The sequence below is a fragment of the Corythoichthys intestinalis genome, chromosome 4, assembly GCF_030265065.1.
Source record: "Corythoichthys intestinalis isolate RoL2023-P3 chromosome 4, ASM3026506v1, whole genome shotgun sequence".
Lineage (NCBI taxonomy): Eukaryota > Metazoa > Chordata > Actinopteri > Syngnathiformes > Syngnathidae > Corythoichthys > Corythoichthys intestinalis.
In genome coordinates this window covers 40032433-40050097 of record NC_080398.1, presented here as the reverse complement: position 1 = coordinate 40050097, position 17665 = coordinate 40032433, and the positions used below count along the sequence as shown (strand labels likewise).

The window sequence follows — 17665 nt, the reverse complement described above, 5'->3', positions numbered from 1 at the left end:
ATATCCTGTTTTGACCATAGTATGTGTAAAGGCCAAAAAACGCCTATGACCATACCTGCTGTTTGTGTTGAATTGTCAAACATAAAACTATTCAATCTTATTTTTTTCTATTGAATTTTTATCCTAACAAGTTGAATAAATATGATCAAGCTTCAAAACGGTTGGTCGAGCATGTTTAGTTGTCAGTGGGACGTCAACATTACAAATTTTGAAAAAATATTTTGGGATTTTTTTGTCTTTTTGGGTCCAAAATGTCGATTAAAATTGGTCAATGAAGAAAACAACAGTTTGAACATGAAGTTCAAGGTGTCCTGAAAAAAGGGACCCAACTTGGCCATTGTAAACAATTTTTTCTTTGAAATATAAAGGCAACATTAAATGCATGCAAATTCGGCCAAAATAGGCTTAGGTGTTAAAGGGTTAATCACCGCCAAGCCTCTGTATGGAGTGGGGGGAGGTGCAGCACGTCACATGAGTGACACAACCAAACGCTGCTAAAATGCGTGCTAACTACACATACGATAAGAAAATATCACACATTGTGAACTTATGATGGAAACTATGGCGAATTTTCATCTTGTCTTGTCAGACTACAACTGGCATCCATCTCGTTATGTTTTAGTCTCCCAAGACACATTTTTAGCTAGTCGTCGTGACGTCATCGTCATCAAAAATCTGTTCGTTGACGAATTGCCATAATTTTCGCACTAGAAGGCACACCTGCCGATAAGCTGCCACCCACCAAATTTGACACAATAATGACATTTGTTCATATATAAGCCGCACTGGACTAAGAGCCGCAGCTGTCCTCACTCTATAATGGCCTATATACACCAAAAGATATTCACAGGTAAAAGACCAAATGAACCACCATTAAGCTTTGAACCAATTGGCTGCAAAGCTTCATTGCTTCAAGAAGCAACATTTAGCCATCACTGCTCCCTTGGGGGTGACATTCAACCTCTGCTGCCACCTGCTGTCAACACTGTTGTTTTCCAACATGCTTCCTAGCATGCATTGCAGAGCTACAGACTTAAATAACGAGCGAAATTGATGTTCTGTGCTAATTATTTCTTCAGTTACTGTTCCAGTTGTTTCATTAATTGCTACTAGAGATGTCCCGATCAGGTCATTTTCAAAGTATCGGAATCTGAAAAAAATATCGGCCATGCCTTTTTTAAATATATATATATATTTAATTAAATTGTTTTCTAATCGTATTTAACGTTAGACATAATATGTTATACTTATCCAGAGTCTTTAGTTTAGGCTTAAGGTAGGGTTATCAAATTTATCCCAATAACGGCAGTAATTAATTTTTTAAAAAATGTATCACGTTAAAATATATAACGCAATTAATGCATGCGCTGCACGACCCACTCACGCATTGTCGCGCTCCATCTGTAATGGCGCCGTTTTGCCTATATAGAGAAATAAAAGGGAGCGTAAAATGAGTAGAGTGAATTTTGGCAGCCTTTGGAGCCTTATTGTAATTGGCTAAAGCCTTACAATCCCTCTTCCTACGATTAGAAATATCATGGGAAGCAATGTGGGGAAGCAAGGTAGCAAATGATCTTTTTCTTAACACCTTATGTTATTTCCCAACGCAGAGAGAATATATCAATTGGTAGCACTACGCACAGTCATGGTTCCACTTCCCATCATGCATTTGGGCATGGCCTTCAGTATCATTTACTGAAAGCTCAACAAATACACTAGATGGCAATATTTAGCCACAATATACAACGTCATAATAAACAAATACAGTACTTATGTACTGTATGTTGAATGTATATATTCGTCCGAGTTTCATTCATTTTTTTCTTAATGCATTGCCCAAATTTATATGATCGGGAAAAATTATCGGGAATGATTGGAATTGAATCAGGAGCAAAAAAAAAGCAATCGGATCGGGAAATATCGGGATCGGCAGATACTCAAACTAAAACGATCGGGATCGGATCAGGAGCAAAAAATCCTTATCGGAACAACCCTAATTGCTACATATGGTATTTGGTAACACTTCATTTGACAGTGGTGCCATAAGACTGTCATTATACTATCATAACTATGAAATGAGACTGTCATGAGCATTAATGAATGCTTATAACAGATGTCATTTAGTGTTATCTGACAAATTATCTCACTTTTTGAATGGATGTAAAAGATCCGAGCTGGACATAAATGGAGTTAGTGACATAATTTGCCAGATGACACTTAACGACATCTGTTATAAGCATTCAGTAATGCCAATGAGATTGTCATATCATAATTATGACATTTTTATGACGCCGCTGTCAAATAAAGTGTTACCCATTGACCCAAATAAATCAACAAATAATCCGCACTCACTATAAGCCGAAAGATTCAAAACGAAGGAAAAACGTAGCGGTTTATAGTCTGAAAATGACGGTACTTTCGTTATCGTCATTGTTGACAAAAACAACACTGCATGTTCGTGCCTACCACACGTTTTCTCCTTGTATCTCCTCTTACGTTTCAAAATCTTGCGTTAGCTTCATTCAGGTTAGACATGTCCAAAGTCCGGCCCGGGGGCCAAATGCGGCCCGTAGTCAAATTTCCTCCGGCCCCCAGCCTCAGTCATGAAATCAATAACGTTTGGCCTGCACACCGACTTAATAAATTGGTCAGCAGTACTGATACCAGCATACGAATTAGCTTACACACCAAATGCTGCTCCTCATTTACCCACTAAAAGGCAGCAGCACTCTAAGCAACATTACCCCGTGTGATCCTTTACTCCCAATTTTCTAAAATGGCGACAATCAACAAAAAAAAAAAAAGAAAGAAAGTTGACTGCGATGGCCGACCCTTCAAGGATAGAAAATTGGACTATTTCTTCACTAAAATACGCAACACCTGTGTCTGCCTCATTTGCAAAGAGACAGTCGCTGTTTTTAAAGAGTTCAAGGTGAGGCGATATTACCAAACAAGACACACCGACATGTACAAGATTACAGGGAAGAAATTGAAATTGAAGCGACTTGAAGCTAGTTTAATTTTACAGCAGCAGTGTTTCACAAGAGCCCGAGAGTCGAAGGAGAATGCCACAAAGGCTAGTTGCAAAATTGTTGAAATTATTAATAAATTAAAAAAAAAAAAAAAAAAGTAGTGCTGCAACGATTAATCGATTAACTCGAGTATTCGATTAGAAAAAAATATCCGAACTAAATTTTGTTGCTTCGAGTATTCGTTTAATTGAAGTGGCATTGTAATGGTTGATTTTAAAAGTGTTTGCATTTAATTTTACTGATGAGGGTGGATCCAATGCACTCTGGTCTGCCTCTTTTCACATGGCTGAATCCAACTGCTCCCTTTTAAGACCAACATAAGCTAACTTTTTGTTTGAGCGAATGTTTTTTAATGCATTCTTAATTTAGTTTGTAGGAATATGTGTCTGAAGCACTTCTTAAGAGCATTGTAAAAAAAACTTTAGCATTTTATAGCATTTAAGCTAGCAGACTTTTTCTATCCAAGTTAACCAATTTTTCTTTTGTTGTACACAGAAAATTTAAAAAAAATTATATCGTTTGAGGCTCAGCTCAGGTGTTTTAATTTTTCATGTTCCTTATCCGATTACTCGATTATTCGAACAAACTAGTCCATCGATTAATCGACTACTAAAATATTCGACAGTTGCAGCCCTATAATAAAGCAAATGTGACACACAAAACCTTCCCCGGCCGGCCGGGGTGGGGTGGAGTTGGGGTGGGGGCCGGGGGGTGTATGCGGCAGCCATGGTTCCCTCCCAGGTCCGCCCGGCCGGAGCCGCGTCTCCCTGTACCGGGTGCCGGGGAGGTGCCCTCTGGTGCCATACCGCGCGCCCCTCTTGGCCCGGGGGTGGGTTGTGGGGGGTGCGCTTCCCTCCCCTTGGTCTGTTTCCGGCCCTGTCCGCCTCCCTGGGCTGCGGCGGCCGCGGCTGCCCCCCGGCCGGCGGGGTCGTTGGCGGGGCCTCTTGGGGCCCGCGGGGCCTAGGGTGAGGCTTGCTGTCCCTTGCCGGTGGGGTGGACGCCCCCTGGTCGCCGGCGCTTGGTGTGGCGCCTGCTCGGGGTGCGGGGTGGGTGCTCGGTGGGTGGGAGGGGGGTGGGCGGTCGCGGAGGCGCCGTGGGTGGTCTGGGGCGGGGATTGATCGGGGCCCTGACGCTTCCTCCGCCCTGGGGCCGGTGGTTCTGGTGGACGGGGCCACGCCCGCGGGAGCCTGCCTCTTAACTCACGCACTTCTCACTTCGGCACTGTAAATATTTTTCACCCTGGCACTTACATGCTCATACATTTCTCCGGGGAGAGTTGGGACGGGTCTTTACAGTCCCAGCCCGACTCCCCCGTTTTTAATGCACCACACACCAAGGTTGTGGGATGGTTGGGACCTGTTGGGGGGGGGGGAGCCTCACGGCTGCCTCCTCACCACAGGCCCCGCCATCCCTGCACCTTTTTTAAATGCACCACACACATCATACTCCACAGGAGAGCTCCGGCAAAGGGCGGTGGGACGGGCGGCTGGGCAGAAACTCCATGCTGCGGTCCCACTGCCCCAAGCCAAGCTCTCCTATTTTAATGCATACATTGCACTACCCTCCCCTCACACCCCCATCACGGTGCTGGGTGATGGCTGCCAGTCGGGAACCTGGCAGCCACAGTAATAGGGTGGTAGGTGGGTCCCACACTTTTTCTATATGGCGTGGCTCCCGGGGTGTGGCCTCCCCTCTGCCTCGGCTGCCGGCCGCGGGAGTGGGTTGGGGGGTCGGGTCTCCGATCTTGCATTGCCCCGTGGCAGTTCCTGGGCGTTCTCCTGCCTCCGCCTTCCCCTCTCTTCTCTGGCTGGGCATCCGCCCTGCGCTCCGTCGCGGGTCGCTGGCTGGGCGCCGGTGTATCAGCGGGGTGTCGCCTGCACCGGCGGGGGTCCCTGCCTTGCCTGGGGCTTGGTGGGCCGCTGGGGGTCCCGTGGCGTGCCGTGCCGGTTGGGGGGCTGTGGCTGTGGCTCGTGGCCCGGGTGGGCGGGCGGGGGTGGGTGTAGGCGTGGGGTTGGTGATGCGTCCCCTCCTGCCATCCCTGAAGGCCGGTTGATGGGCGCACGGGTGGCCCGGGGGACCACCCTGGGTCCCGGGGGGGGGGGGGGGGGGGGGTGGCTCCTTTGCTGGGCAGCGGGAGGAGGGATGGGCTGCGCATGGCCTCACTTATATAAAAAAAAAAAAAAATTTATATCGTTTGAGGCTCAGCTCAGGTGTTTTAATTTTTCATGTTCCTTATCCGATTACTCGATTATTCGAACAAACTAGTCCATCGATTAATCGACTACTAAAATATTCGATAGCTGCAGCCCTATAATAAAGCAAATGTGACTCACAAAACGGCTTGCTATAATTTGCTTAAATGTATTGTTCTTCGTAAAGGACGTCAGCCAAGGTCGGCCCCCCAAATTTTTACCACACCAAATCTGACCCCCTTTGCAAAAAGTTTGGACACCCCTGCTCTAAAGCAAACTCATTCGACCAAATACGACGGCCAGATTTTCTATTTAAAAACTTTTAACCAAGTGTTTGGCGTGCTTGCCAGTTAATGTAGCAGAGTGCTTCATAGTAGAGTGTTTATGTGATTTCAATTAGGCGTTAATCCATGTGCGTAAACAAAAATGGCCTGAATATTATTTGCATGCATTACATTGCACGAACTGGCCCGGACCGTTCATCTGTTCCAAAGCATTAACGCGTCTCCATTAAGCAGCTAATAAACAGACAGGCAACACGGCTTCAGTGATTTTAAACACAGTGTCTGTTTAGTTATTACTTTTGCTTTACGCGTCGGGTGGGGTGCAACCGAGCGAGGTAGACATCTGCTGGCTCGCTCCGTTATCTTATCTTGTACTGCACATCAGGATGGAAAGGCTGGATGTTATGTGATGGGTGGTCATGTAAGGTGAAGAAGTAAGCCAAGATAGAATTTTCTAAACCACTCTGTGACCTTTTACTATCACAAAAACTCCACTGCTTGCACTTGTTTTCAAATGTTAGACGTCTTTTGTATGTGGCTGCTTATTCTGTGTGCATTTTACGCTGTGTTGCAGTGGCAGTAGTTGGAGTTGGGGCTGGGCATCGGCCGGGAGCAGCATCCTGGCCGAGTTCGGGACCCTGCACCTGGAATTTGTTCACCTCAGCGAACTCTCTGGTGACCCCGTCTATACTGAGAAGGTAGAAATATTCAGCTCGGGTTTTATTCTGACGAAATAGCATATTTTCCGGTGTAGAAGTCACACATTTTCATACTTTAGCTGAGGTGGGTCTTGAAACCAAAAACAACATCCTTTTCTTGTTAATTGGAATGAGTTTATCACTAGTAGACGTCCAATCTATTTGAACTGGGAGGGTGGCAACCCTCCCACTTCAAACTGATTGGACGTCTTTGGCCGTCAGTGGCAGCCAATGCCAGGTGAAGGGAACAGTAGCTTTTCTCATATTTACTGTTTGTACAGTGCCTTGCAAAAGTATTCGGCCCCCTTGAATCTTGCAACCTTTCGCCACATTTCAGGCTTCAAACATAAAGATATGAAATTTAATTTTTTTTGTCAAGAATCAACAACAAGTGGGACACAATCGTGAAGTGGAACAACATTTATTGGATAATTTAAACTTTTTTAACAAATAAAAAACTGAAAAGTGGGGCGTGCAATATTATTCGGCCCCTTTACTTTCAGTGCAGCAAACTCACTCCAGAAGTTCAGTGAGGATCTCTGAATGATCCAATGTTGTCCTAAATGACCGATGATGATAAATAGAATCCACCTGTGTGTAATCAAGTCTCCGTATAAATGCACCTGCTCTGTGATAGTCTCAGGGTTCTGTTTAAAGTACAGAGAGCATTATGAAAACCAAGGAACACACCAGGCAGGTCCGAGATACTGTTGTGGAGAAGTTTAAAGCCGGATTTGGATACAAAAAGATTTCCCAAGCTTTAAACATCTCAAGGAGCACTGTGCAAGCCATCATATTGAAATGGAAGGAGCATCAGACCACTGCAAATCTACCAAGACCCGGCCATCCTTCCAAACTTTCTTCTCAAACAAGGAGAAAACTGATCAGAGATGCAGCCAAGAGGCCCATGAACACTCTGGATGAACTGCAGAGATCTACAGCTGAGGTGGGAGATTCTGTCCATAAGACAACAATCAGTCGTACACTGCACAAATCTGGCCTTTATGGAAGAGTGGCAAGAAGAAAGCCATTTCTCAAAGATATCCATAAAAAGTCTCGTTTAAAGTTTGCCACAAGCCATCTGGGAGCCACACCAAACATGTGGAAAAAGGAGCTCTGGTCAGATGAAACCAAAATTGAACTTTTTGGCCACAATGCAAAACGATATGTTTGGCGTAAAAGCAACACAGCTCATCACCCTGAACACACCATCCCCACTGTCAAACATGGTGGTGGCAGCATCATGGTTTGGGCCTGCTTTTCTTCAGCAGGGACAGGGAAGATGGTTAAAATTGACGGGAAGATGGATGCAGCCAAATACAGGAACATTCTGGAAGAAAACCTGTTGGTATCTGCACAAGACCTGAGACTGGGACGGAGATTTATCTTCCAACAGGACAATGATCCAAAACAAAGCCAAATCTACAATGGAATGGTTAAAAAATAAACGTATCCAGGTGTTAGAATGGCCAAGTCAAAGTCCAGACCTGAATCCAATCGAGAATCTGTGGAAAGAGCTAAAGACTGCTGTTCACAAACACTCTCCATCCAACCTCACTGAGCTCGAGCTGTTTTGCAAGGAAGAATGGGCAAGAATGTCAGTCTCTCTATGCGCAAAACTGATAGAAACATACCCCAAGCGACTTGCAGCTGTAATTGGAGCAAAAGGTGGCGCTACAAAGTATTAACGCAAGGGGGCCGAATAATATTGCACGCCCCACTTTTCAGTTTTTTATTTGTTAAAAAAGTTGAAATTATCCAATAAATTTTGTTCCACTTCACGATTGTGTCCCACTTGTTGTTGATTCTTGACAAAAAAATTAAGATTTTATATCTTTATGTTTGAAGCCTAAAATGTGGCGAAAGGTTGCAAGGTTCAAGGGGGCCGAATACTTTTGCAAGGCACTGTAGTGCTATTTTTTTCCACATCAAATGTGAACAAGTAGTAAATTCCAACAACTAAACAATGGCAATGACGTTGTGTAATGGTAAGCTTTTGGCAACAATTACTTAGAGAGTAAACACCCAAGTTGCACGAAAATGCCTTTAAACATAAGCCATTCCTAACATATATCACATTACTACACTGCAAAAACACCTCCTTAAAACCAGCAGAATTGGACAAAACTGTTGATTGCGCATATTTGGAGGCTAAATCAAGTATATAATTATCGGATTGCATTATCGGTTGAATTGCGTTTTATCTGGATTATCTGTGTGACGTCATAATTGCCTTTATCGGCCGATAATTATCGGTGACCGATATTATCGTGCATCTCTAATGTCAATAATTACTTACCCAATGCTCATGATTGCTGAAGCCTATAAAATCAGTCGCACCCAAGCGCCAGCAGAGGGCGGCAAAACTCCATAAAACACAATTAACAAGTGGGCATTTCACTCTACTGTCATTTAAATCTGTCTGAGCGGGACGTGTGCGTTAATTGCGTCAAACAAGGTGCAAGGCACTGTAAATTACATTTTTGCACAGTAACATTTGATCTTTGTATACTTAAAAATCTTACACACATATTTGGATAGAATTATCAGAGTGACTTTATCGGTTATCGGGTGGAAGGGGCAGAAAATTATCGGTTATCGATATCGGTTGAAAAATGTATTATCGTGCATCACTAATTGACATCAACAATGGCGGGCTACTAGTTTATTTTTTGATTGAACATTTTACAAATTTTATTAAAACGAAAACATTAAGAGGGGTTTTAATATAAAATTTCTATAACTTGTACTAACATTTATCTTTTAAGAACTACAAGTCTTTCTATCCATGGACCGCTTTAACAGAATGTTAATGCCATCTTGTTGATTTGTTATAATAAAAAAAACAGTCCTTAGGTAACGTATGTTGAATGTATATATCCATCTTGTGTCTTATCTTTCCATTCCAACAATTTATTTTACAGAATATATATATAATTTACAGAAAAATATGGCATATTTTAGAGATGGTTTGAAATGCGATTAATTGCGATTAATTACGATTAATTAATTTTTAAGCTGTAATTAACTCGATTAAAATTTTTAATCGTTTGACAGCCCTAATAATAAACAATGTATAGTTCTTCATAGCCTCTTCATTTTTCTGTCAAAGTGCACGAAATTGATGCATTTTACAATTAAAAAAAAAAAAAAAAAGTCTTTGTTTTGATTTCTTCTGTTATTGATGGGTTTGTTTGTACTGTACAGGTGATGAACATCAGAAAGCTTCTGAATAAGATTGAGAAACCCCAAGGCCTGTACCCCAACTTCCTCAGTCCGGTCAGCGGAAACTGGGTCCAACGTGAGTACGCTTATGTGAATGATTGACATTACAATGCTACACCTCTTACTGACATCGCAAATCAAAATCTCTTTATGCTGTCATACTGCAGAAGTGCCTAATATTTTGGCCGTACAGTAAATCCTGTTGAGCTTCACTCGAGTTCACATTGAAATTCATAGCTGAATATGATATTTCAGCAGGGGCGTGCATGCGACTCCCACACCATGTTCTCACAATGCCGCTCGCTAGTGTTTGTCCTTGACACACATACACACACACTCCTTCCTTTCTGTGAGATAACATAGGCAACTAGCAACAATTAGCCTCTGTATTCATGCGGAATCGTTGCGTAGCAGACCCCCTACACCACCCTGATCATTTTCACGCCTTTTCTGGTAAATCGGAAAGGATCCAATTTTCCAAAGTAATTGAATTCATTATCATTTCAATAAGGCAAAAGCGGCGGGAGCTCGGCAGAGCCTGCTTTGATGTTGCGCATTAATAAGCGGAACAATTGACGGACGGTGTCGACGCCGTGTGAGGCGACACCTTAGGAAACCGCAACATCATAAACATACGCGTCAATGCCGAATGAGTTAATGTTGACTGACTCAGAGTGACTACTTGTTCTTCCCAGATCACGTATCCATAGGCGGATTGGGAGACAGTTTCTACGAGTACCTCATTAAGTCGTACCTGATGTCGGACAAGACGGACGAGGATGCCAAGAACATGTACTACAACGCTCTGGAGGTACGCTACGCTAAGCATTGGCGATTTTATGATCGGAGCTCAAGAAGAATTAAACCTGGTGGAAATGGTCATTATTAGAGGTTGAGATCTTGCGTTGCCCCGCGGCGGTTTCTCGGCATCATCCTGCCTCCGCCTTCCCCTCTCTTCTCTGACTGGGTATTCGCCCTGTGCTCCGTCGCGGGTCGCTGGCTGGGCGCCGGTGTATCGGCTGGATGCTGCCTACTCCGGCAGGGGACCCTGCCTTGCCCTGGGGTGGTGGTGCGTCTTGCCCTCCCTGAGGGCCGGTTGATGGGTGCGCGGGTGGCCCGGGGGACCACCCTGGATCCCGGGGGGACGATGGCGCCTTTGCTGGGCTGCGGGAGGAGGGATGAGCTGCGCTGAACCCCGTCCCACCTGGCCTCCCTCCCCGGGCTGGCTGGGTGGGGGCCGTGGCCCTGGGTTGGCGCCCGCGTTGCATCTCCACTCGTCTGCGTGGCTGTCGCGCACTTGGTGGGGCTCGTGTGCGGCTGGATGTGATAGGGCGCGCTCCTGGCGATGGGGGCGGCGTAGGGTCGGTCGCCAATGGGCTTACACTCACAAGGGATTCACATGATTACTGGGTTCTAGATCACAGAGCTGATTTGTGTACACTCTACCCCTTTCAATCACTTAGCTTATAGACTCCCCCACCCCCGTCCCCCTCTTTCCCTGGTCAACAGGACCCCCACATGGTTTCAACCGGAAATACATCTAGCTGACGATAGCACCAACATATTAGTAATTAGTAGGGTTGTTCCGATCATGTTTTTTTGCTCCTGATCCGATCCCGATATTTCCTGATCTGATTGCTTTTTTTTTTTTTTTTGCTCCCGATTCAATTCCAATCATTCCCGATAATTTTTCCCGATCATATACATTTTGGCAATGCATTAAGAAAAAAATGAATAAAACTCAGACGAATATATACATGCAACATACAGTACATAAGTACTGTATTTGTTTATTATGACAATAGATCTTCAAGATGGCATTTACAGTACATTATTAACATTCTTTCTGTGAGAGGGATCCACGGATAGAAAGACTTGTAATTCTTAAAGGATAAATGTGACTTTGTATATTGTGACTAAATATTGCCATCTAGTGTATTTGTTGAGCTTTCAGTAAATGATACTGTAGCCATTTAACTGTTCTGCCCAAAAGCATGATGGGAAGTGGAACCATGACTGTGCGTAGTGGCACCAATTGATATATCTTCTCTTCGTTGAGAAATAACATAGGGTGTTAAGAAAAAAGATCAACTACTACCTTTCTTCCCCACATTGCTTCGCACGATATTTCTAATTGTTGATAGAGGCATTGTAAGGTTTTAGCCATTTAAAAAAAGGCTTCAAAGACCACCAAAATTCACTCTACTCATTTTACGCTGCCTTTTAGCTCTATATATAGGTAAAACGGCGCCATTATAGATTGAACGCGACAATGCGTGAGCGGGTCGTGCAGCGCATGCGTTAATTGCGTTAAATATTTTATCGTGATTAATTTGAAAAAAAAATAATTACCGCCGTTAACACGATAAATTTGATAGCCCTACTTTAAGCCAAAACTAAATATTCTCGATCAGTGTAAGACATTTTGTCTGTAACGTTAAATACAATTAGAAAACAATTTAATTAAAAAATATATATATTTTAAAAAAGGCATGTCCCATATTTTTTTGCTAGTTCCGATACTTTGAAAATGACGTGATCGGACCCGACCGATCAGGCATAGAAATTAGTGTAGATGTTCAATGTGTTTCTTTTATTTGTTCTCTAGTGTTTCTTTTCTTCTGTTGCCCCATAACCCCATCCTGCTTTGTCATAATAAACGAGGGATGTTGAATGATCACAATGGGAGTATGTCATACTCTCAATGTGAAACATTAAAACAGTTCAGACCAACCGGGCACTTAGACTTCCATTCTCCGTGTCAAACAGCTGAACAAGACAGGTTTAAAAAAAGGAAAAAAAAAGGTCGTCCCATATATTAGCTAGCCGATATATCGGGGCCAATGTATGGATCTTGGAAGGTCTGTTCATGATAAATAAAGATATTTTTTCATTTTATTAATCAAATCCTCTTCCTCCGAATCCATGTCCCCTCACGCTGGGGACTCATCCTCTTTAACTTGGCATAATTCACTGCTTCAGTTCGTCTGCTAAGGACAAGATGCTCATCTACTGGTGTTCTACACCTTTTCTACCCCTGCCTTGTTATTGTGATGCAATTTTGTCAATGTAACTGTGAGAAAAATTGATTATTCCAGCAGTGACGTGATATGAAACATTGCAGATGCAAGAAAGAAGAAATTAATGGGTATGTTGTAGGCAAATTTTGGCCGAACTGTACGTGCTTAGCAAAAACTGAATCTTGTCACTTCGTGTTGATTTTATGGCATCTCGGATTTTGACCTTTAGTCCTGAATTGGTATGTTTTTGGCAATTTTTGGCTGAACTATACATTTTTAGCAAAAACCGAGGAGAACTTTTGTGCCACGTAGCATCCTGAATTTTTTTATGTAGTGACTGTCCGCCAGATCCGGCGTCAGCTTGCCAAGTTCACATAGCAATCACGTTGACTGAACGCCTCAGTGCACCAGATACAGCCAGGATCATCAATCTCACAGTCCAAATGATAGGTTACGCACTGGTCTGGGGTGGACCGTGCAAACCGGACGCGCTTAAAATCTGAAATTCAACAGTCGACGTGTGACATCACAACAGCGCGCACCCTGAAGGCGGGAATCAACAGCGACATTAAACAGGAGAACACGCATGATTCTGGACACATCATCTCAGCGTACGGAAATAAGAAATTAATGGGTATGTGTTAGGCAAATTTTTGCCCAATTGTACGTGTTTAGCAAAAACTGAATCTTGTCACTTCCTGCTGATTGTGAGGAATCTCGGACTTCCTGTAGATATCAAATCACTTCCTGTTGACTTTGGGATATTTTAGGGTAACTTCCTGTTGATTTGGGGGCATTTAGGGGTAACTTCCTGTTGATATCTGGTCACTTCCAGTTGATTTAGGGGCATTTTGGTGTCATTTCCTATTGATATCGGTTTGCTTCCTGTTGATTGGGAGGACTGGGGGTAATTTCCTGTGGATATTGGGTCTTTTCCTTTGGACTTTGGCACATTTCAGGGTAACTTCCTGTTGATTTGGGGGCATTTATGGGTAACTTCCTGTTGATATTGAGTCACTTGGATTGGAAATCAATAGGAGTCAATGGAAGCTTTTGAGCAATTGAAATGAATGGCAGATAGGGCTATTGGAAATCAATATGAAATTTTGGCCTTTAGTCATGAATGGGTATGTTTTTGGCAAAAACCGAAGAGAATTTTTGTGCCACGTAGCACCCTGAATTTTTTGATGTATAAATGATGTGATTTGGACAAAAATTGTGGGACAAGTAGCATTTTTTTATTTTTATTTTTTTCCCCCAAAAAAACTCGAACGGTCATTTTTGGGGTGTCGAACGAAAGTCGTTTTGGTGTGTAAATGGTGTCGGTGAATCAGTTTTGGCTGGGCGGTGCGCTGAAAATTGGGGAGAATAAGGAATAACATTAAGAATAAAAATAATGAGAATAAAAAATAATAGCATATATAGTAGCTTTGCATGCAATGCAAAAGCTACCATCAATTTAGCATTTTTGATGCTCTGATGATCCTCTTAGGCGCCCTCTACTGGCAGTAAGGCATTCATGTACTGCAATTGAAATTGAATTGATAGGCCGGATTTTGCTTCAGGTGCTTTGGTCTCTTTCCACAGTTTTAATTTGAATGTTATTTCTCTCTTCTCCAATTTAGCATGTAATAAGGCCTTTGAATGCCACATTTGGAATCCCTGCTCCTGTTTAACTTTGCACTCCCATCGCTTGACATTTAAGACTTTTGAAAGGTTTTTGTGGATTTTTAATAGGTACTATTAGAAACTTTTCAAATGTGACTTGGGTTCAGAGTTTTTTATGTAACAAAGCTTGATGGTGGGAGCCCAAGTTAAATGCTACTGAAATCAGACAATTTAGGGGAGAATATGAAAAAAACAGTAGCTGAACTTTAGCTTTAAAAAAGAATAAATTGTGTTTCATTTGTTTTCAAAACTGTTTTTTTTTTTTCATTATTAATTTTGTATCATAATTAAACATGAATAACTGTTTTGTTTTTTGTTTTTAATGATCTTAACCTAAACAAAAATACTTGGCAAAAATGATGATTTTAGCTTGGAAAACATTTGATTTTTTTTTCTTTATCATCAAAACAATGCCATTAAACATACTATAACCTTATTTAGAAAATAAGTAAAATTGGCTACTGATGCAAAAATTAGCTTAATCCTAACTAAAATAACCTAACGAAAAGTGACTTTTACTGCAGCTTGGAGGGAAAAATGTATTTAAATGATTTTGTTGTTAATATATTTTAACTTTATATTCACAACACGACTGCTTTCAAAAAATATCTTTTATCACTTGATAAGAAAAAAAAATACAACCGATATGAAAATGATCCTAATCTTTATGCTTTTTGCATCAGAACGAAACAGGATTTTTTTTTACATCGAAATTATTAAATACTGCGAGAAAATATATGGACTCCAAAAAATATTCAAGTAAAAAATAAAACCCAATTTTCAAAACAATCAGAAAAATATTAAATTTTGCCATGATTGAATCTGCATTTAATCTCATAATTATGAATACATGTGCATACCTAATTAGTGTTGTCATAGATTACTAGAAAAAGTAAATTGGAGTACTAATTTTGCCTCAAAAAGTAATCTAGTTACTTTACTGATTATTATCAATGTAACACAATTATTTAAAAGTAATTTATCATAGTTTTTACCAATTTTTCTCCCTTTGCTGCCTCAACATAAGAAAGACAACAGAAAACTGTCATCGCATGTACTCTAATTGACTTTCTGATCATTGAAATTATAGGGGAAGATCACAATTTTTCACATAAGGCTTAATCTTCGAGTCCAGCATTGACTCGCGCTTTCTTAGCAACTCCGTAGCCCTAATACCAACAAATAACTAAGAAACTGCATGGAATTTGTTGAAATCAACTTCTTCCGACTAATTAAACCCCCGCTAACTCGAAGATTAAGCCTAATGTCAAAAATACTGAACTTTGGGTTAGGGTTTAGGGTTAACAGCATATCAGTGCCAATGTTAAACAATGCAAACTGACGGTATAATAACCAACAACACACAAATGAATTGCACAGTGCAATAAACACAAAGGTGGTGGCGGGCGCGAATGCGCGCGCACGACCCGCAAGTACGCCGTACACACACGCGGTCAATTTGGCCACAAAACGTGGCGGCAACTAAGCACTTTACACTCAATCGGACTTACAACACATCCCAAAAATGCTGAACGAACACGTCACCTCACTGCATAAATTTGCAACACGAATATGATGTAAACAATTCTTGCGGACTTCGCGAGGACGAGTGGAAGCAACAACTACCCAAGGTTGAAACGGCAAAGCTACGAAACAGCTGGCAAAGTAGCGGCTCCAACCTATCGCTGGAACCCTCCAGAATGAAGGAAGAATACCCACGTTCATTCATGGACACACTCGGACATCTCAACAGGTGGCTGCACCCGAATGTACACCCGCGCTGGCCTGTCACACATCTTTCTCAGTCTTTTAACACTTAGCGCGTGTGACTCAAGATCAAAACAGGAAGTAACTATGAGTGGTTACCATGGAAACGAACATTATCTGTTTAAATAAAACTCTTCGTACGCGACAACAATATTCTTTATTCTACATACATTAGGAGACAATAACAAAATAGTAACACACAGACACTAAGGAAACTAATCAGATAACTGGTTTAGAAAAATGAACGTGTTAGATTGCTTGTTACTGAAAGAAAGTAATGAGATTAATATAAAGCGTTACTGACAACAATGTACCTAATGTAGCTATTCTATATGCATGCTCTCAGTTTCTATAACTCATTCATGACAATGTCTACCTCTATCAATGGCAGCCAATAACCTATGAAGAACATATAAGCAGAGGTGGATAGTTTAGCCAAAAAATTTACTCAAGTAAGTTGCGTCACTTCAAATTAATTTTACTCAAGTAAAAGTACTTATCCCAAAAATGTACACTAGTACAAGTAAAAAAAAAAAAAAAAAAGTATTTTGCGAAAACAATACTCAAGTAATGAGTAACATTGTGAGTAACTGGTTACGATTTTTTTTTTAAACAATATTTTTTTTTTCCTCAGCACAAAGTTCGAGTATCGACACGAACTGTTATTATTATAATACTGTTCTATAACCTAATATATAACCACATTAAGACAAAAAAATACAACAACAAAAAAGAATTGCAGCAAGAGAAAAAAAAAATCTACACAAATGAAGCATCATTCGTCCAAACAGCATGAGTGCCCTCTAGTGGAGAAACCGTAATTCCTACTATGATATTAAAAGGATCATATCTCTGGTTTTACATGGTCAATCGGCGCCAAATAAAAACTGGGAGAGAGGTTAAAACACTGATTTTAAGTCATGTTGTCGGTGGCACTCTATGTCAAATACTTAATTTTTTAAGGTGCTTTAAAGACTCCATGTGATTGATCAGGCCGGCGTGATCAAAGAACAGCAGGCTTGAGTCTGATTGGCATAATGGAGTCATGTGATTATTGTTCTGACATCTCTGGCGAAACTGATGGAGCCACAGTTTGGCATCTCAGGCAAAAAAGGAAAATCTAACATGTAGACTAAAGAGGAAAACTACTCTTAGAAGTACATTTTCTCACAAAGTTACTCAAAGATATATTAATGGAGTAAATTTAATGCGTAACTACCTTTGTGCAAGGTCTCCTACTTAAAAGATGAGAGAGGCCTCTAATTGTCAACATGGGTAAACCTCAACCATGAGAGACAGAATGTGGAGAAAAAAAACAGAAACTCGCATTGTTTGATTTTTAAAGAATTTATTTACAAATTACAGTGGAAAATAAGTATTTGGTCACCTACAAACAAGCAAGATTTCTGGCTGTCAAAGAGGTCTAACTTCTTCTAAAGAGGTCTAACGAGGCTCGACTCGTTACCTGTATTAATAGCATCTGTTTTAACTCATTATCGGTATAAAAGAAACCTGTCCACAAACTCAGTCAGTCACACGCCAAACAAAGAGCTGTCGAAGGACACCAGAGACAAAATTGTAGCCCTGCACCAGGCTGGGAAGACTGAATCTGCAATAAGTAAAACGCTTGGTGTAAAGAAATCACCTGTGGGTGCAATTATTAGAAAATGGAAGACATACAAGACCACAGATAATCTCCCTCGATCTGGGGCTCCATGCAAGATCACCCCCCGTGGCGTCAAAATGATAACAAGAACGGTGAGCAAAAATCCCAGAACC

At 41.6% G+C, this 17665-nt stretch overlaps 1 protein-coding gene across 3 annotated transcripts in view; it reads left to right on the top strand.

The window, feature by feature from the left end:
* Nucleotides 1–17665, top strand: part of LOC130914337 (mannosyl-oligosaccharide 1,2-alpha-mannosidase IC-like) — a 383071-nt gene that overhangs the window by 349199 nt on the left and 16207 nt on the right. For all 3 annotated transcript variants that reach the window (XM_057833414.1, XM_057833415.1, XM_057833416.1), the window contains 3 exons: nucleotides 6083–6206; nucleotides 9414–9507; nucleotides 10127–10242. In XM_057833414.1, coding sequence (XP_057689397.1) covers nucleotides 6083–6206; nucleotides 9414–9507; nucleotides 10127–10242 — 334 coding nt within the window. The remainder of the gene's footprint in view (nucleotides 1–6082; nucleotides 6207–9413; nucleotides 9508–10126; nucleotides 10243–17665) is intronic.